The following is a 21,017-nucleotide window of genomic DNA, read 5'->3' on the forward strand; positions in this document are numbered from 1 at the left end:
AATTGAGCTCTGTGCATGAGAGGAACAGATTTCTTTGGAGAATGTCTGCACTGAGTAATCATTGAGAAAACGGCATTTCATTTCAGACATCAGGCACTATGGCAATGATAAAAGGCATCCTGGTGGATACTGGATACTCCTGTAGGAACGATCTTTATACCAATTGGTCATACTCTGACCCAGCAAACTGAATTTGTTATTTCAAATCTAATTTTTGTTTGCTCATATTTAGAAAGCAATTATCTTGGACTGTTAAGCATCAATATGATTAAAACATGTAAGTATATTGAAAGAAAAAGACTGAGGGCCCATTCTTTTGTTCCACACCTGGTATAGAGTCCCAGCAAAGTCTCCTGTCAAAGGGTTCAGGAATATGGGAACTGATTATTGGATCTTCTATCAATGACATGATTTAGTGATTTAATGAAGGAAGGAATAGTCCTATCGGAGTACTGTTGAGTTAAGATCATGTTGTATATGTGTGCCTCAGTTTCCCCAAATAAATATATTTATTATTCATATGGAAAATATATTCAGCTATATGAAACATTTCAAAATCTTTAGTAACAAATGCTAAATACGTGAGAGTATATGTAGGATATCTTACTATGTTAGTACAAATTAAAATGGTGATGATGGTTAATGAAAGAGTCTTATGAATTAATTGCTCTTTATTTCTCTTCTTTAAATTTTATTTTCTTTCCTTGCTATTTAAATAAATAGAAAGTGGAGCTAAAATGAGCTTATTCTTTATTCACAGGTTACTTTAGGTGGGACCTTTATTGGAATTGGGCGGAAAACTCCAGATTGCCAAGGCAACACCAAGTACTTCCGCTGCAAATTCTGCAATTTCACCTACATGGGCAACTCCTCCACTGAACTAGAGCAACACTTCTTACAGACTCACCCAAACAAAATGAAAGCAGCCCTTCCCTCCTCTGATTCTGGTAAAACTTCAGAGAAAAACTCCAATAAATCCAGTCCTACTCTTCGACCATGTGATTCTGGAGACTTGGGGAAGTGGCAAGACAGAATCACTGTAAAAGCAGGAGATGATACACCAGTTGGATATTCGGTGCCCATCAAGCCAATAGATTCCTCTAGACAAAATGGTACCGATACAACCAGTTACTACTGGTGTAAATTTTGCAGTTTCAGCTGTGAATCGTCCAGCTCATTGAAACTATTAGAACATTACAGCAAACAGCATGGGGGAAGCCAGGCAGGAAGCCTTCACCCAGATCTGAATGATAAGCTTTCTAGGGGATCTGTCATTAACCAGAATGATCTAGCCAAAAATGCAGATGGGGAGTTAGTGACAAAGACAGAAAAGGGTGCGAGTGTGGCAAAAAAGAAAGACTTGACTAGCAAAGGAGCAGAGGACAGCATGGTGACAAGCTACAACTGTCAGTTCTGTGACTTTAGGTACTCAAAGAGCCATGGCCCAGATGTAATAGTGGTGGGCCCACTTCTCCGTCACTATCAGCAGCTACACAACATTCATAAATGTACCATTAAGCACTGTCAGTTCTGTCCCCGAGGCCTCTGCAGCCCAGAAAAGCACCTTGGAGAAATTACTTATCCATTTGCTTGCAGAAAAAGTAATTGTTCCCACTGTGCTCTCTTGCTTTTGCACCTGTCTCCAGGGGTGACAGGAAGCTCTAGAGTCAAACACCAGTGCCATCAGTGCTCATTCTCCACTCCCGACGTGGACGTTCTCCTGCTCCACTATGAGAATGCACACGAAGCCCAAGCATCTGATGTCAAACCAGAAACAAACGCCCTGCCAGGGGCAGAGGGGCCGCTGATGCTCAAGGAGAACAAAGAACACTCATGTACCAAATGTGACTTTACCACCCAGGTGGAAGAAGAGATTTCCCGACACTACAGGTACAGTGACGTTTCAAATGATTAATGATAGGAACCCAAACAAACAGCCCTCCCTTAGTTCCTTAATTAAATGTCACCATTCCCCACACATTTGAGGAAACTGGAAATCAAAATATGAATGCGTATAGATACAAATCTTTACAGCCAGAGTCCAATCCAACATCCACTTTGTTTTGGAAAACCACCAGCTAAGTTGGTGGATTTAATTATACATTTAAACCTGTGCAAAGAAGAGTGAGATTTGGATTTGTGTACAGATGCAGAATTTCCAGCATATTTGAGGTTTGGTCAACTATTTTCCACCCAGAATCTTTTAGGTGCTATTTTAGTTTAGGCTTTTTACCAGAAAGCTGGCATCTTCATTCAGTAGGGGAACACAAATGGCTTTACTTTCCAAGATAGACTATGAATCCTTTCATGCTCCGTAACAGTGCTTCAATGTACTACCTTTTTGTAGTGTTTTCCATTCCCAAGTCCAGCAACGCAATAATTAGATTAAGAGCATTCCACTGCTGTTTTGGTGTTGGTTTCACACTGGGAGCAGACACTCTTTTGTCTGTTGATGTCATCCCCTAAGATCCTTTTGCAGATGCTTATTTTTGTGTTGCTGGTTTACAGTGTCATTCTATTTATTTTAAATGCTAATGTTCCTATTTGGAGGTGGACGCAGCCAGTCTCCTGACTCAGTCTGACACAATGTCATAGTGGCAGCCAACTCCCTGCTAAACTTCTTGGGTCAGTTCCTGGGCTGTTGTAAACTGGCAGTCCAGTTTACATCAGAGGAGGAGCTGGCTCTTAGGCTTTGTAAAGAGCAACAGTTGTGTGCCGCTGCAAAAGCAATGTTAAATATTAGAAAATCATGCTGAATATGTTAATAGTTAAGGCTAATGCGTCAACAACAACGGAAAACTCAGTATCTATCTCATCTAAAAGATCTTTGCATGGAAGCCAGCTAGAATGAAGACAAAAGAAGATGCATTTTCAAAGCTAAAGCTTTGTTAAAAGCTCAAGAAACTGTGCCATGTTTAATAGATTCCAAGACATCCAAAATTAACAAAGGCAGACTGGGGCATGATACTTTAATAGAGATTAAAGCTGGGGGCATCCAAATGTTGCCCAACAGAGGGCTGCATTGGCAGTGTATCAGGAGTCTATTTAAAAAAAAAAAAAAAAAAAGAAGGAGCAGATTGCTCATCTTTAATTTGGAGCTAGGGCCCACGGAGCATTCAGGTCCCAGCATGCAGTGCCCCATTTTTGATCCAAGTGGGCCTGAGGGATGTTGTGCGGATTAATTAGTTAATGTTTGTAAACTGCTTTGAAGATGAAAAGTGGTATCTAAGTTCCAAGCATTATTATAGCAGCTTTGAGCCATGCTGTAGAACTCCATAGGCAGCACTTTGTCTGCCGCTGGGGCATGGCACAATCTTTTTTTAGTGGTTAAATAACTGGAAGATTGAAATGGCTCCTTGACTGAAAAAACCACTTCTGTTTTGCTGCAGCTGGTAATTTTAAGTTTTAACAAGCACGCCTAGTTAAAATCCTCTTTCCCAAAGAAAGGAGAAACCATGACTTCCAAAATTAAGTGCTAAGTCTGAGACAAGGTAGCAGTAGCTTCTTCTTCGGAGGGCCCAGCACTCTGTGGCTCTGGCAGTTGTCACAGGGAACTTCACTTTGGAAAATTAAGAGATGCACTTAAGTGCTCGAATCTCAACTTGTTTGTCTAAAATTAGTCTATTCTGTTTAAGACCCTTGAACAATGTGGTTTTTTAAGTCTTCAGTCTACAACATTATTGAGTACTCTGAGGATGTTGTGTAATTAAAGCAAAGTACAACATCTCTGTAACTGCCAACTTTTTTTCCTTTCTCCTGCCATCCCCCCTTTTTAATTTGAGTTTTGTTTCTTTTCTCCATGTACTGCTGCTGTTTTCCCCCACTGTGCATCTTATTTGAAATCACAGAAGTTACTTCAGTTTGTGGTAGGTGCTCTGTAATGGCAAACACCAGCAGGTTTCATGGCTGTTCTATGCCTAACCTAGTTTTTATGGTTTTCACACTATCAAACTAAAACAAATGGAAAAGGAGACTTCTGGGGCATTATAGCTTCTATTTTTATTATTGTTATCAGGCCCTTTTTTTTTAATAGAAGTTTTGTATGTACTGGATATGCATTAGCTTTCCCTTTTTGTATTTTATGAACGAAATGTACAGAATAGTTCAGATTTAAAAAAATAGAACTTCCATAAAATAGTAGTGTTTAGGGAGTTATGTGACATGGAGAAACATGCTGATGCGGAGTCATCTCACATCCTAGCTGGCCGTCTCTGTGGCTTCATCAGAGTTTGTCTCAATAAAGCTGTTATGCCACATGTTATGTATTTCCAATGTATTTAAAATGCTATACATGCACATATATATAAAACCTGTCCATTTATATAATAAGGAGCTGAATGGATTCTAATGGTAAGCATAATACTAAGCATTAATGTGGTGGCAGAAAGTGTTCTGCTGTTTACATATTTAAGTTTACCCTTGCTAATCAGTGAGTATCAAAGCTGGCTTTAGACACTACCTACATATTTTAGTTCATGTATTTTTTGTCTGCGTTTTTCATAATTTTGTTTTTTGAGTCATATGCCTGAACAGCATGCTTAATTTATTGTCTTTTTTATTTTGTTTCCTTTTGGCTCTACATCTGTAATTTTACTATGTCTGCTAGCTAAAAAATTTTCTATGTCCCAATATTATTCCTTTTCAGCCATGTAATTGGAACAGTATTAGAATTTGCAGAGTGGTTCTTTCCAAGTTTTCTGTCTACAGAAACGTATACTTAGACTTTAATGCTCATTCAGTATTTCTTGACATGATTATTTGAGAGCTGTTCAGTTAAATTTGAAGTTAATGAGTCACATTGCAGTTGTTTACTTGTATTTAAACCTCACTAAAATGTGCTTACTCAAATAAATCCCCAGAAGGTTTATTTGCCTCCATTTTCTACTAATTCTGCTGCTACTCATTTTCCATTACCTCTGAGGAATCAGGTACTCTTCATGTTCATTGTGAAGCTTAATTTTTCCTCAAAACTGTCTGGTATTCTGATGAGCTAAAAGATGCCAACACTTGCAATTTAGATAAAAATCATACCGAGTATTTGGGGAAATTTTGCATGTCGGATCACTTAGTCTAGAGATTATTTTCCTGCTTGCTCCAAAATAATTATTTTTTAAATTTTATTTTTTTTATTCAGAATGAAAGAGGCTTCTTATGGAAGTGTGTGGGTTTTTTTATTTTGCTAAAAAATGTGGGAAAACAATGCATTTTCTCATTCTGGCAAAAATCAGAATTTTTCTTGTAAATCCTTATTTGTCAAAAAAGTCATTGACAGAAAGCATTTGATAGTGCTAGTAGTAATTAAAAGTGCTATGCTGAAAAATGCTCTAAACTTCTTTTAAATAAAAAATAGGGTAGTGATTCATTAAACAACTGCAAAATATAAATGAAAATAAACTCACATGAAATACAAGCTTTGGCAATGTGTAGAATAATTTTTCTAATAAATTATTCTGAAAATGTGGATGACAGAAGTTATATAGGCTTCTCTTTTGAAATGAATTTTGAGTTAATTCAAATTAAATAATTCCTTACCTCTTACAGATAAATGGGGTAGAGGGGTAAAGGGGTAGAGGGATACTCAGGGCTCATGCCTCCCCAGTGCCAGGACTGTCCATCGGGGACAGGGGTGTCAGGGCTGCCCTCGCGCACTGTCAGGCAGCAAAGGTTGGAGAAGGCTCTTAAGACCTGCATATTATGCAAATGTGGAGCCTTTGGGACACTCCACAGAGAAGCCAACCAAGGGCAAAAGTGTAAATTGAGGCCCATCAGCTTGTGGTTTTTCAGCAGAGCAGGAGCCTTCACTCATTGAACAGTGGCAGCAGCTGCGAGGACCTTTTCCATCCTCCTGACTCCTTAATTCACTGCTCTGAACTTGTTTGCTCTTGCCAATGGCGTTTGCTCTCCTTTCACCTCTGCCTTGCTCTCCACTCTGCCCGTTTTCCTCTCCTTTCTGACTCTGCTGAATTTTCTTGCTTGCTTTGCGCACTGAATATTTTCCGCTCCCCACAAGTCCAAGTGCAGCACCCATCCCAAAAGTAAACTTTCTTATAAGCCTGTTTCTTCATGAGAAATAGTAGTAATTATTATATTCATAATGAAATTCAAAACATGCAAAAAAATGAAGTGATATGACAGCTGTACCTTCATCCAGAATATTTTCTATGCCCTAGAGCCTAGGAATGTCTTCAGGTAATTAAAAAAAAAATTACTTGTTTTGTAGAGGATGGTGTTTTGTAATACTTCAGACTAGTTAGGAGTATGTCAACAAGACTTAATTAAGAACTGACTAGTGTCAGGAGTATCACAGCCTATTAGAAAGCTCAAGTAAAGAATATTAAATCCATCAAAAAAACCCCATCTATTCTCTGCAACTTCAAGATTTTGCAAGGGAAAATCCTTGTATTTTATAGCACCCAATTCAAGTACATTTTGGTACATATAAATAATTACAGGATTTTAGTAAGTTACCAGAATGTAACAGTGCAGCAAAGGTTTGGCCTGAATTCTTTGACATTTAATCTTGGGATTGGGCCATAAATGTTTTAATGTCCATGAATAATCAGGTCTTTGATTTATTTTGTAGTGAAAATAATAATGCGAAGTGACATCAACGGGTGGGATGACGTTGCCATCCCAATGCCATGTTGAAGATAATGCGAGTTCATGGCTTGAACCTGCTGTTAGTTTGCTTGAGCATATAAGCAAGATCACACAACGGAGAATGCTACTTCCCTCTTCATTTACATTGCTTTTTTCCATACTGAGATTTTCCTCAAATGACTCTCCTTTGATCATTGGTGTATACCAATACACTGTATTGCACCTGATGAATTCAGAGTTTCAGATGGTACAACTGTGGTTTAGCTGTGAAGTGTAACCTTCAGGTAATGCATGGGAGTGCTTATTGTGTACTTTGCAAATTGGAATCTTTTAAAATTTGTTGCTTAGCTTTGAGGAGCTTTGTGCACAAATCTGGGAGTAACTTGGGCCTTTACAAATATGGGGTAGGTTTAAGTTCTAGTATAAAAAGAAATCAAACATTGCCAACTTGGTTCCTTGGTTGCTATCGACGTGAGGTGAAAACAGAGATGAAAACGTTTTCTTTTTATGCCTTGTTCTGGGAAATAATGTTTCCAACTTTCAAAAGTTCTCTAATAGATGATGATTATTATTTTATTATTTGAGACTGTGACTTATACTGGGCAATTCCAAACTTTAGCTTACTTTTTGGAGCTTGGGGATAGAATAATATACAGGACAAACCCATGTGAAATACGAAGATTTATAATGTCGATGGCAGAGATTACTTTTTAATGCATACTAGAAAAACATATGTCTTGGAAAAAAAAAAAGCCTGTTGGGTTACTGTCTACCTAAATCAGTTCTCATCTTCTCCACATCACAGTGCCTATCACGGTCTCACAGAAAAATGAAGGAATGCTTGTATGACTCTATGAATCACTTATAAATAATTTAAATGAACAAACCTTTAACATAATAAAGGTGATTGTAGCTGGGCCTCAGCCATGTAGTTACAACTGCATGTAATATACAGCATTTATTTGTGGCCTCAGAAGTGTGGTACCACTCCTGTGGTGTATACTGCTCCTGATCAAAAACATTTAGCCAGTGTAGAAGGGGGGGAAAAAAAAGACAAGTTAGGCAGAAAAAGATCAGCTGTTTGGAGGTGTGAGATCTGTAGATGAGAGCCAAGTTAGGAAAGGGGGTTAGCTATTGAAATAGCCAAGTTAAACAAGAGACACTTAGGACTAAGTAGCCTCCCAAAGGATTGATAAACTTTCACATGGGGAGTGTATGTGGTTGAGCCATTAGCCCCAAACAGTGTCTTGTTTAACTTGGCTTTTAAGATAACTAGCCCCTGTCTAACTTGGACTTCCCTGATGGTATCCCACCTTTACAGGGCTGACCCTCTTTATAACTTGGCTTTTTGTATTTATAAAATGGTTTTGATCAGATAGCACTCTCTCTTTTTTTTTTTTTTTCGTTCAGAAGAGAATTTAGCTCGGTTTAGAAAAGAATTAAGTTGCAAGAGAGAATATATTAGTGTCGCATTGAGAGACAAGCTGATTTTAATAAAACACAATTGTAGAATGAAGAAAAAGGAACACAGCCAGAACAGGATTTTAACCCACAGCTTGCTCTCCCACAAGTAGATTTTGTTGCCATAAGGCTGCGTGGAGAATACCTGCCTCTATTTTTTGCATAACTGAACAAGCCCATCTAGTCCCTTAAAATGAATATAAATACGGAAAATGACAAAAAGAAAACTGATATTTCACAAGGGCTAAAAAGCTTGAATCTGAATGTGTACTCATGTCTACTTGCTGACACAATTGCAAGAAAATCAGACAGTATAAATAACATATGGTTTGCTTTTCCAACAAAAGGAAAGAAGGAAGACAAGGGGGTTTAGTAAGTTTGGCAAGTTGTCCCTTCTAAACTATCATACTCTAAAAGGGACATTTTGTGTATCATTCCAGTTCTATAGATGCACCAAAAGCCAAATCCTGCTCTTACTGAAGTCGATGGGAGTTTTGCCATCGACTTCACTGAGACTAAGATTTGGCCTCTGAAGAATTAATTCTAACAATTGGAGTTGTCAGGGCAGTAACAGATTTCTCATACAAGTTTTGTCCTGTGTGGATAGCGAAAGGCTCGTTTTTTAGCTTGGCTGAAGACGCTGCTGTGACTCTGAATGCCTGGGGTGTGGATGTGTGAGTGTGTCTGTAGGGAGAAGCTTTCGCAGAGTGAGGCAGATTTCTGATGAAGGGTAGGGATGGTATTTTACTCTGCACTGGTACGATGTCGGGTGCAGCGGGGCCCAAAGCCTGATGGAGGAGTCTGACCGCTCCTGTGCTATAAACAATTATTCATAATGGCGTTACAGAGCTCATAAACAGTGTTCTGTTCCTATGATAGATATAGTAAATGGATAACATGTTGTTCTCATGTAGCAACATATGCTTTACATAATTTAGTAATGCAGTACTTTATATAGGCTTTTAGAATAAAAACAGGAAGGCGTGTTATTCCACACTGCTCCACAGCTTGTACCCAAGCATTTCTGTATGTGACAGGAAAACACAGTTTGTAGTGACGCAGCCAACTATTTTGCCTTTTCTTCAGAGCAGCATCTTTTAAAGTTGTGTTAAAATGTCCATAGAGAACAAATAAGTATTGTCTGTTGTGTACAACCTTCTGTCCTCTAGCGTGTTCTTCTCTGTAAGTTAACCAGAGCTCCATTCCAAATCATCTTTGTCAACCAAAAGTATATGAAAATGGTGGAAATCAAAGGAATTTTTTTAAACATTTTAACTTTTTAGCATAGATCTGTATTATACAAGTGTTTTTTTTATACAAACTATCCTCTTCGAACTATTTGATTTTGGTTGAAAAATAGTGTTACTTCAGTGTTTCTACCACAATAGAAAGTGAAAAGTGTGTTGCAGCAAACTGAAGAGTTAAAAACACAAAATCCCATTGAAAATTGTATGAAGTTTAGAATAACGCAGTGGAGTGTGAATGAATGATAGGAGGCCATTGCAAGGTGTGCGGGGAAAAAACACCAGGATTTTTCCCATATTGTGTAAGACACCAAAGTAAACCTGCTTGCTTTATTTAGAGGTAATCATGCTGTAAGTTCTATTTATCTTCTTCATCTTGGTAGGCAAAACCGCTGTGAGAGGGAAGGCCAAGGGGAGACTCTCATGTTAATACACTTCTCGTTTTCTTCCAGGAGAGTACACAACTGCTACAAATGCCGTCAGTGCAGCTTCACAGCTCTTGACACTCAGTCACTACTAGAGCACTTCAACACTGTGCATTGTCAGGAGATGGACGTCACTACAGCCAATGGGGAGGACAGTCATGGCGTTTCGTCTATCAAGGAGGAGCCAAAAATTGACCTTAAGGTCTACAGTCTGATTAATCCAGACTCCAAAATGGGGGAGCCCATATCTGACAGCATAGTGAAGAGGGAAAAGATAGAAGATAAGGAAGTGCTCAAGGAGAAAGGTTGGACTGATAGTCCCAGTGATGATCTTCGCAACGTGTCTTGGAGAGGAACTGACATTTTGAGGGGGAGCCCATCATACACACAGACTAGTCTAGGCTTATTGACCCCAGTGTCTGTTGGCCAAGAGCAGCCAAAGCCTTTAAGGGATAGTCCAAACGTAGAAGCTGCCCATCTTGCGCGGCCCATTTACGGCTTGGCGGTGGAGAGCAAGGGCTTCCTGCAGGGTGTGCCAGCCGGAGCAACGGAGAAAGCCGGACAGCTCACCCAGCCCTACCCTGGATCCGGGGACAGCAAGGCAAAGGATGAATCCCAGTCCTTACTACGGGTAGGAAGCTCTCTTTTTTTTTTTTTCCCTCTCACTTTTTATGATTACGTGTATGTTATGTTTAATTAGGCATGCAAATAATTTCTTCAGTTCCACAGTAATGGGGTTGGGTTTTTCTTCATGCACGGAAAAAAAAAAACAAACCAAGGGAAGACTGAAAGACTCGAACTTGTAGAGCTAAACTGGCAGGTAAATGTTCTAAAGTGTTTGCATAAAACAATGTATATATTGATGTAGTATTAGTAAGCAAGTGCTTCTGCTTTTGCTATTTAGCTCTGGTGATTGAATTTTGTTTAATCATTCCTGCTAATTGTGCAGGTTGATGATGCATTTGAAGAAGCAAGGTTTAGAACCCCAGAAGGCTGCACATCTGTTACACTAAAACAACTAATCACCTCTTAAATTTTGTGGTGGTGTGACAGTTCACACTTAAGCAAGATTTCACATTATTAAATATCTAAGAATATGAAACCTGAGTTAAATATTAATAAAAAGTAACCTCTTTTTTGGAAAGCAACATAATTATGTATCAATTTTGACACTTGCCTGGTTGCCTTGGAAGCAGGAAAAAAAGAAAAAAAGAGAAAAGGAAGGATCTTGGGTGATAAGAAAAGGAGAATATTTGTCACACCAAATAATTCATATTCTGTCTTTTTTTTTAAACAAAAAGACCTATATATAAGGAACTTCCCTTTCCATCAAGGTATACTTTTCCCGCTGTAGAGAAATCTGAGGTTAGAAAAGCTCTCAGATTCTGAGGAGCTGAAGAGGGAGACATGTAAGTGCCTTCTACTGGAGTCATCGCTGTGTGTTTTCAGGGGCTGCTCCCTATCTGAACTTCTAGAAACTTGCTACAGGAGTGGTCAGTCTGCAGACAAGTATCACTACAATGGGAGTGATGATCAGCTATTTTTCTTTATTGTCTTTAGTAAGAACATTTATAACCATAACGTCCATTACTTTAAGAGTGAACAAGTCGGAAGGAGAAAAAAGGCAAGATAAATGTTTTATTCCATGGTCTGCTAAGATTGTACGTGGTATATCTGTCTCTGTATACATATGTAAGTCTTACAAGCTCTTTTTGAATGAAGTTAGTGGTCTTAAAAATATTGCAGCTATTCTAATTATAAAATAATGTGTCTATCACTTAAAGCCTGCATGCAATTTAGGGGGACCACAGTCTTTCGTACTTTATAGGTCATGACTAGTTATTGTCAGATTTTAAGTGTATGAGAAGCAGTTACAGTATGAAGGTTCCCTGTTGCAAACCTGGCCACGTGCTCACTGTGAATGGCAGGATTGTATTTCTCTCCTCCATTTGGAAATATGTATAAAAATATACACTTATATCTGACTAGCAGTGGAATTCATGTGGTACATATGATTCTAGTTACATCCAACTTCAGTTCTTGTAGTGGTTCTTAGCAGTGCACAGACATACTGGCCAGAGGAGCCATTTATATTGTGGGTTATCAGAATACAAATAATTTTCATGTTTAAAGGTCTAAATTTGAGTGGTAGATGGAGCCTAAAATCTTAGTAAGTGGTAAGATAAGGCCATTATATTATCAGTTTTAGCCATTGGTGAGTATAGAAGGGGAAACTGTACACTGGCTGCTTCTTATGCCCTTTCTAAAAATAACTTCAGACACTTTTTAAAAGTCCTTATACAAAAGCACTAATATATAGATTTTTTCAGATCAGTATTTTTATCACTTTGGAAATATTTTGATCAGTTCTGAATATTCAGAAATGTGAAGTACCTGTAATTTCCATGGTTTTCTGGGAAAAAAAAGATCTTATTTCTGTGTATTAACAATGTATATAAGTTAGTTCCTTGCATTTTTAAAAGTGTACTACCCAACTTTTATAAGGTTTATAAAAGGATTTATTAGTAGATCAGGTCTATACTGACTGGTGAAACCATACCAACACCCTTCAAAGAGGAATTAATTTTGTGTACACCTTTAGCTACTTTGCTCTTTGAAATCTGTTGTGCCAAGGACTAGTTTGTCTGGGTCTTTTCCTTAGTTACAATGTTTTAATTTTCACTTTTCTTCTTTGAGAATTAAGCAAGTTGCCTTTGTCAGTTTGAAATACTTTTAAAAAAGGAAAGGAGGTTAACTTACTAAATCTGCTGAACAGAGTCCCTAATCATACATATTTGATCACTATTGATGGATAGAGGAGAATAGTGAAAATTCAAACATCTTGAAGGTAAGGGGTGGTCTGAAGGACAGGAGATGGTTGAAGATGAAGGAGTGTCATTCTGTGAGTGGTATTAATTCCCGATTCCCCTGGATCTCTGAAAAAGGTCATAGAAACTGAACTCCTTTATTTTGCTCTTGATTTAGTTTTCTGTAGACAGGGTTATGGGATGCAGTACTGGAACCAGAAAATAAGATGACAAAGTGATGGTCAGCTTGACCAGTGGGAGCTTAGTGTCGGGTATTATCTGACATACGTATATGTTATATGTATGCCTGGAAGCTCATTTGGCCCAGATAGAATTAGATATTGTTCAGAAAATAACTTCCATTCTAAAAAAAGCTAATTTTTGCAATTCTCTTAAATAAAAAATACTGGATATTGTTAAATAAATCTCTCATGATTATCCACTTTTGGAGAACTTTGTTTTTCTAATGTGAAATAGCTAGTAGAAATAGCTAATGTGGTGCTAAATGTTGGGCCTTTCTAAAAGCAAAGCATTAAATCGATACATACTTCTGATATAATGAATGCTTATGCACAGTACTGTATCCCAGGGCTACTGGTGACTAGGAAACAAAACCTATAACAAAATTACTGTGGACACCTTCATTTTTTCCCCCCAAAGTATGAGACAGAGGAAGGCAAAAATTTGTGATTACTCAGTGAATAAACAGTGTGAGAAATGGACTGAAAAAAAATCTAACACATCCCTTTGGTTGTACTGTCTATTCAGTATTTGTGAAGTGGTTCTGCTTATTAAAAATGATCTGTAATGATTTGGCGGTAGCAGTAATACTATGTGCTTTTCATTTAGTTCTCTTATGACTCAGGGAAGGGAAAGGGGAGATTGTGTTTTTAACATTTTTTCGTATAGATGTTAAAACTGCAAGTGGGTTTCTAGATACTGACTTTAGGGGTGATTAGCACTTTAATAAAATATCAAAGATGATACAGATCAGCTGGGAAAGTGGTGAAAATCTACAATTGCTTACAGGAATCCCTAATGCCTACATGATAATTGTAAACTTTTGGAAATTACTTGGAGTGTTTTTCAGCTTTGCATGTTGTGTAAGCCATTTATATGCTGCTTTCTTGCATTCCTTCCATGCATGATGGACATGTTCCCTCCCCAGACTCTGTGCTACAGTAGATTATTTGTGGGAGTCATTAGGGTAGGATTTCTTTCCTTTTTAGCAGCTAAAAGACGGAATCACTTGTGACCTTTCAGGAGCTGGGGATAGTGCAGTGGTGATAGCTTGAACTCTGCATGTGTGCAAACACACATAGGCAGTGGATGCATCTTTTTCCCTGAGAGCACTTCCAAACTGTGTGTATGTAACAGAATCTTTCTCAGGGGCTTGGTACACTTCTGTGAGTAGCTTTAATTTATTTTTCTTATTACAATGTTTCCAGCAGCTGTACTTACAGCAAATCTGTATGTTTTGCAAAAGGGAATTACAAAAAATGTACCTCAGCGTGGTACAATGTAGACATTATTTCTGCTCTTCCTTAGAGTAGCTGATTTTATAGTTTAAAGATTTGTTGATACTGGAAGGTCTATTGAGATGCAAAAATGTTCCTTTTTTTGCGTAGCACATTGGCAGCCAGTGGACTCCAGGCCAGGCAGATTGTTTAATGCTTTGACAGCACAGATCTTGGACAGCAGGAACTTTTTGCTAAACTGATTTTAAATGAAGTGTCCTGTTTTGGTATGTGTGGACACTAAAGAAAAAAGTTTTCCACAAAATTGGAATTGCAGCCTGAGCCTTCAGACCTGTACACAGACCTGGGTAGCCCACCTGAAGGTATTGGTAAACACTGGTGCCTCACATCATAGTTTATCTGATGCATATGCAGAACAGCACAGGTCAGTGTGTCCTGCAGTGCCACATGGACCTGAAGGCAACAGGGAGATGCCTGTGTATTAATCATAATTCAGGTAACGGAGGGATTTGTCAGAGAGAGAGAGAGATTGTCAAATTATTGCAAAGGTACTGGTGATTTTTATCAAAGGCAGACTGCAGGCTGTAATGTTACATATCTAACTGAAGTTATGTTAACCTTTGCTATGAGCTTTTTATATGGAGCAAAGGATAAAATCACCTCCTCTATTAAATTGAGATTATTTTGCACTGTATGATCAGACTGTTTACACACTACAGGAAGTCACAACATTTCAAGAAAGTTTCCATTTACTTTAAGAGGAGTTATTTTCTTTTTGTCTGTGATATTTACACTTCTGATATTTCATATAGTGTTCTGCTGGTTATATGGCTTTAAATCTGGGGGAGACAGGAAATCAGAAAAAGTTGTATCCCCTCTCCCTGTTTTGCATTCTCCTGTGTGGCTGATTGACAGAGCTAATTTTAAAATAAGCAATTGGTGGGTATGTAGTAAATTTACATCTAATTGATTTAATATCAGTGTAGTAAATATCAGACACAATCCCTAGTGGTGAAACATTATTTCTTCTGTTATAAAGTACTGACTCCTGTTATCCACAGAATTAGATGCCAGATAGCTGCAAAGCAGTGGAAATGCTGAACTAGCCTTTGTGATTTCCAAAAGACTTCTCTAAACATTTAATTCTTGGCCAGAAGGATAACATACCTTTGAGGTAAAGCCTGCCTCTTTGATGTTGGTGGAAGTATTCCTGCTGCCTTTAGCAGGAGCACAAGGAGCAGCACTGGAAGGTTCAAGCACGCAGAGTGGGAATTTGGTTTAAATGTGATTTTTCGGTGGTCACTACAGGGTAATGGATGGGAGTTTTTGTGCGCTTTCGCAATGTGTCCCACTTCCAACCACCTTTTGACAGCAACATCTTAATAGTATATCTACAGAATTAAATTTAATGAATATAATGGTATCATACATCTTATATTTAAGTTGGTGGAGGTCCTGGATGCTACATCTCATCCTTCAGCCACTTTGGGAAAGAAAAAGTAGCCCTTTAAAGAAGAAACATCTGAAATAGTCTCTCTTGTAGCTGCATCTCATTTTTTTCCCATTTCCTCTGACTGTTAGAGATCTTTCAGGAAGTATTTATAGTCAAGGCCATTCATTGCCATACGGGTCCTCTAATTAGCTGAGGGGAACTCAGCAGGCACTGTGTCTTACTAATGCACAGAGCTCTGTCAGGTCAGAAAGCTGCCAAAGTCTTTCAGTTTTTTTAGAAGCACCTGTTTCCACAAGTCTCTGCCTGGGGAGTCAGTGGGCTACTTTTTTAAAATATAACTACATCCTGGAAAACGGCAAGAATCCTCCAACAAGAAAAATTAGAAAATAAAGTTAGGACTTGAAGAGAAAGGGTTTTTAAGCCTTGGGTTTCCTGTGCAAAACTGAGGCAGGTAAAATTCTCATGCTGGCAAAGGGCTCATGAAGGAAGCTAAAATAACTTTCTGAAGGTTTCAAGTAGTTTGGAAACAAACATGTACTTGGCTGCTTTTAGTAACTACTGGAACCAAACCCACGAGAAATTGAATGTTTTGCATTACTCATCTGACAGAGTGATCAGATAGGACTAGAAAGTAACTTTTAGAAAAATGTTAACCTGCCCAATTAAAGGCATGTTTCTGGTTTGTGTGTGGGGTGTGTCTGTCATGTGGAGAGACAACCCCACCTCATGCATGTTTACCTACCAGTCAGTGCATATTTTTTATTTATTTTTTCTTCTCTCTTTTACGAAATGTGGTTTAGAAGAGAATGAAATGATAAAATCATTATTTGGGTGGGGTGTGGTAATAATGCGAAAGGGCAGCAGCTACGTCAAAATCCTTGATGAAAAGGTGAATCAGTATGTGGAACAAAGGGCTGGGGAGATCGGTACAGGCCCCCGGGCCGCTGCGTAAGCAGCAGGATTTATTGAAGTTGCTATGATCAATAACAATGATTCAAACCAGGAGAACCGAGATATTTCTTGATTTAAAACAAGCTGCTTCATTCAGATGGGAGAGATAGTAATGAAGATGAGAACAAAAGAGTGCTTTCTTGTATTGAACCAAGTGGCCAAACAGATTGACAATCAGTGTCAGATGCAGTTAACTCAATTTTATATTACCTTCCTAGTTTGGGTAGGAGAACCTCTCTTTTGCTCTCTCTGGTCCTGTATTTGGTTTGCTGGCACTGGTGGAAGTGAGAAGGAGCAGCGCACCATTGTCACCTGGATGCGTGCACCAGGGCTTGGCTTTGCTGGGCGAACGTAACCTGGGTGCTTGAGGCAGCTGCTCCGTGCCATGGTTGCCATGGGGAATGGCGGTTATTGAACTCGGTGGGAGGGTGGGAGTATCCTCGGCACCTGGGTACAGCTCTCCCTGGCAGCTCCCACCACTCTGGACTGGGTAGAGGGTCCAGGCACAGACTGGTCCCCAGCACTGTCCCCCAGCGTGAACAGGAGCCCTCTGCATGGGGCAGTGTGAGCCAGAGCCTCCCTCGCCCTGGGGTCTCCCTCCTGGCTCAGCCCCTCTGCACAACTGAGCTGCCCTTGTTGATGCTGAAAACAATCTTGTCCTGCAGCCCTTACTCATCCCCTCGTTGCTCCAGACTGGACACACTGAATTAGGAAACGTTATTCCTTTAGGTATAACCAATCCTGGTAAGCAGCTATTTTTTTTACTGTCTTCAAATGCATTCCTGATTTTTTTTTTTATTTTTTTAAATTGTGCTCACTGTGGATGCAGCTCAGTTAAGGCAGTGTCAGGGTATGGAGCACAGCTGTGGGCACTGCAAAGGCAAACAGTGGAGCAGCCGCTCCCTCCAGTCTAAACAATTCTGAGAACTGTCAATGGGAAGCTTTGTTTAAACTGGGAAGTAAGTAAATGCAGCTTCTTGCATGATGAGTAATTTCAATAATTAGTTGAGCTTTCCCAAAATTTTGAAAAGTTAAATGCAACTATAACCATTATACAGCCCTGTTATTGTTTTGTATTGCTAGTAGTACTTAGCATTAGATTATACACCTGAAGTGAAATGGAAGCTTCAATTTTATTTAGAAACTAAGGATAATCTTTGCCCAACTGGATCCAATAGGAAACACACATTCATGTCCAAGGGCAGAACTTGCTGCTAACTTGTAGATTTTCAATGGAAAATTAAATTTCATAGATGAATGCAGGCAAGGGTTGTACATAATTCTGTTTTTGCCTGACGTACTATGGTGCTGAACAGTGAAAATCTATGTGAAGATATCTCTAACATCTGGAAGTGCAGAGTTGCTTTCTCTGTTGAATTTTGGACAACCCTCTACATGTATTTGGTAATTAAAAGGCACAATAAATATACTCTTTTAGAGGAGGGATATTATGATAGACAGCAAATAAATGTTTAATTTATTGGACTAAGAAGGGAGCATTGTAATTATAATTGATTTGAAGGAATCCAGATGCTATCCACATCTGAACAAATTTAAAATGGTAAAGATTTAGAAACAGACTTATGAATAAACAATACACACACGTGTTCCATGATTTTTCCATGGAGGTATTTAGGGGTTAAAACACCCAGTTAAAAATGACAACTATGGAAAATAGTTGTTATATGAACAGATGTGTGCTGAAACAGAAATATATATATGTGTGATATATGCAAAAGGTTTTCTGGAACATCTTTTGTTACCTTAGCATTCCTCAGAATATGCATGTGGCCACCTTAATTTTAATATCTCTAGCGTGGCACAATTGATTTAGCAAACAATTTCCTGCCTAATATAATTAATTTACTTCTTGTACCAAGTTCTGGTTTTAAAATTAAGCTTTATAATGGCTAAATGGTTCTGTTGATGTTTTTCTAAGCATTTTTTGAAGTAGCATTATGTATAGTTTAGAAAATCTTACAGTCTTTGTTGCAGTGATACAATAATATGTGTATGTAATATAAATCTATAAATGTGTTCCATATTGTGTGTTACATTATTTAGAATTCGGATAGAATATAATTTGTGCACAAAGATGGGAGGAGGAATAAGGATGTTTTTTATCTTTTTGCCCTGTGCACACGGTATTAGGTTTCTGAAACAAATGGCATGGTGGCAGCCCAGGCTATGCAGCGCTTTGCAGGCCGCTTGTGAATGGACTTTGAAATCTTTGCTGAGTCTGTGTATCCCTGTGCTGCCTGAGATTTGCAAGTCTCAGGTTGGTGAATCGTATTTGTCATACTTCGATGGTTAATTCGCTATGATTTCTTGGCAGCTCTAGGCCTTAGTCTCCCAGTTCTGTCTGTAAAGTGGGAATAAGGGCAGTTTCCTGTCTTGAGATGCACTAAACTCTGTATTGTGCAACACTGTCGTCATAGCAAGAAGAGCCTTGTCCACAGTCATTCTGAAACAATATTCCCAGTTAACTTCTCTGGGCATGATGATGTAACTTTCTGCAAGAATACCAGTGAAAGAGAAAAGCTCAAGAAACAGATTATAATTTTAACTTTGTTAACATTTCTATTCTTTCCTTCTGTCTGGAGAAGAAAAAAAAAGAGCAGGAATTTTGGAGCGAGGTATTTGCATTTCTTGTTTGACTTTGACCTAATTTTGGTTTATGTGCCTCTGATGTGTATAGTGGCAAACTACACGTTTTCACTTATGGGAAGAAGTCTTTTAACGATGGCTTACAGTGCAGTCTTTAATCATGTGAGTTGCCTCCAGCACTTGCTGAGAGTAAAATTCCACCCTCTCCATTTTCAGATGGGTTGTACTATCGGCTGTTTCTCCTTGCAAGACTGTCTGTGATTTGAAAATTGTGTTTAAATTTAAAAAAGTAAGGAAAAAAGAGAAATAATCAGAACATTTGTCAAGGAATTTGTTATGAATGGGAACGAGAAGCAATGCAAACAATCTTGGAACGAGTTTTAATTCACATGTTATTCTGGGAGCCTACAATTTCTGGTGAGAAAATGGCATATTTTAGGTCTATTTCCTCCAGTTTTTGGCATGGAGCAATGCCTGTTTTGTTCAGTCAGATGTTCAGATGGGAATTTTGGATGCTTAGAACTAATTTTAGTAGGTGGGGGGCAAATTTATTATGATGCTACAAATAGAGTTTGATCACAGCTGCTTCATTGCAATTATAAAAATCAGCTATGAATCACTTAAACTATATTTACTGGTTGCAAAAAAAAAACCCAACCTCATCTATACAAAACTCGGTCTTGTTTCCCTTAAAGTTCTGAGTATCATCATTTATATATCCAGTATTTTGAATTTGACTTGATCATGTTGCCAGAGTATTTTCATGCTGCTCTCTCCCCCATGCCTTGACAGTGATAGTGTACTCAAATGACTCTACCTTTCTTTACTGAAGAAACGGTATTTTTTTATGTTAGGGTGAATTTCTGAGCCTATTCTGAAATTACAGTAAATCACACACAGACCTCTTCAGACTTATTAAAAAAATGTTAGAAACTTCACTGGAAGTTGGGCACTTCAAAGCCCTTGCTACTCCAGTCTGTACATGACTAAAAGGCTATAAGGCAGACACCGCAAGGTGAAAGCTTTCAAATCAAAGCAAAACTTAATATACCGCTATTATCCCCCTTTTAAGACATATGGAGAATAGTATCTTTAAATATTTATGAGTTTTTTTCTGATAGTAACTGCTTTAATGTTCATGGGGTTATGCTTTTGAGTTAGAAGAGAAAATAAGGAGTTGTACTCCATAGTTTTTTGACGCTTCATGGCAGCTCCTCTCCCCAACCCAAAGTGGATGTATTCCAGACCTGTTTAAAAGTTTGTATTGTGCAGAATAAGCTTAGTCAGCCTGTTTCTTGAGAAAAACATTTTCTTCACAATTCAGTTAATGGACTCAGCTATGGTGATCATTTTGGCATTCCTCCCTGCAGCTGATAAAGAAGAAAAACATCTGTAAAGCTCTGCCATTGACAGTAGCACAGTACCTGTTACTATAGTACTGAAATTTATTTGTATTTGACTGAGGTATGCTAGAAACTTAAATATTTCCTTTTGTTTAAAATTCTTATAAACCCTACCTTATGCAGTGTTTGAGGGGTGGAGAGAGTTAATGGAAAACGTGATTAAAATATTCTAGGCTTTAAGGCTTGTAAACAGCTTGGCACCTGCATATGTTTGTATGCATACCTGTGTTTCACTGGTTTGTTTACTAATTGTAAATTAGGTTTAAAAATCAGAATGAAATAAAGAGATTTATTTTTATAAATAATGAAAAGGCTTTTCCACTGAACACAGAATTTCTGTAGTTATTTATCCAAATCGTTTGCAGGACTAATACTAATAATTGTTAAAGCAAAGAGTATGTTACAAGTTTACTTTTTTTTCCATTACAGGAAGTGATGTTCTGCTCAGCAGAAGTTTTAAATCTGGGCAGATTTTAAAATAGATGTTCTCGTGCCTTTAGGACTGTAAGCTTAATCATCACTTAAACCAATTTGCCTTTGCTTTCTAATAACCAACTGAATGGTTGAAGGGTAGAGGTCTTTTCAATA

At 38.3% G+C, this 21,017-nt stretch overlaps 1 protein-coding gene across 3 annotated transcripts in view; it reads left to right on the plus strand.

The window, feature by feature from the left end:
• The window catches only part of TRPS1 (transcriptional repressor GATA binding 1), a 218,203-nt gene that overhangs the window by 54,245 nt on the left and 142,941 nt on the right, over positions 1-21,017 (plus strand). For 2 of the 3 annotated variants that reach the window (XM_074808374.1, XM_074808465.1), the window contains exons 4-5: positions 761-1,890; positions 9,758-10,361. In XM_074808374.1, coding sequence (XP_074664475.1) covers positions 761-1,890; positions 9,758-10,361 — 1,734 coding nt within the window. The remainder of the gene's footprint in view (positions 1-760; positions 1,891-9,757; positions 10,362-21,017) is intronic. The other variant, XM_074808551.1, reaches the window with a different exon arrangement.

This window comes from Strix aluco, chromosome 1 (assembly GCF_031877795.1).
Source record: "Strix aluco isolate bStrAlu1 chromosome 1, bStrAlu1.hap1, whole genome shotgun sequence".
In the NCBI taxonomy this organism is placed as follows: domain Eukaryota; kingdom Metazoa; phylum Chordata; class Aves; order Strigiformes; family Strigidae; genus Strix; species Strix aluco.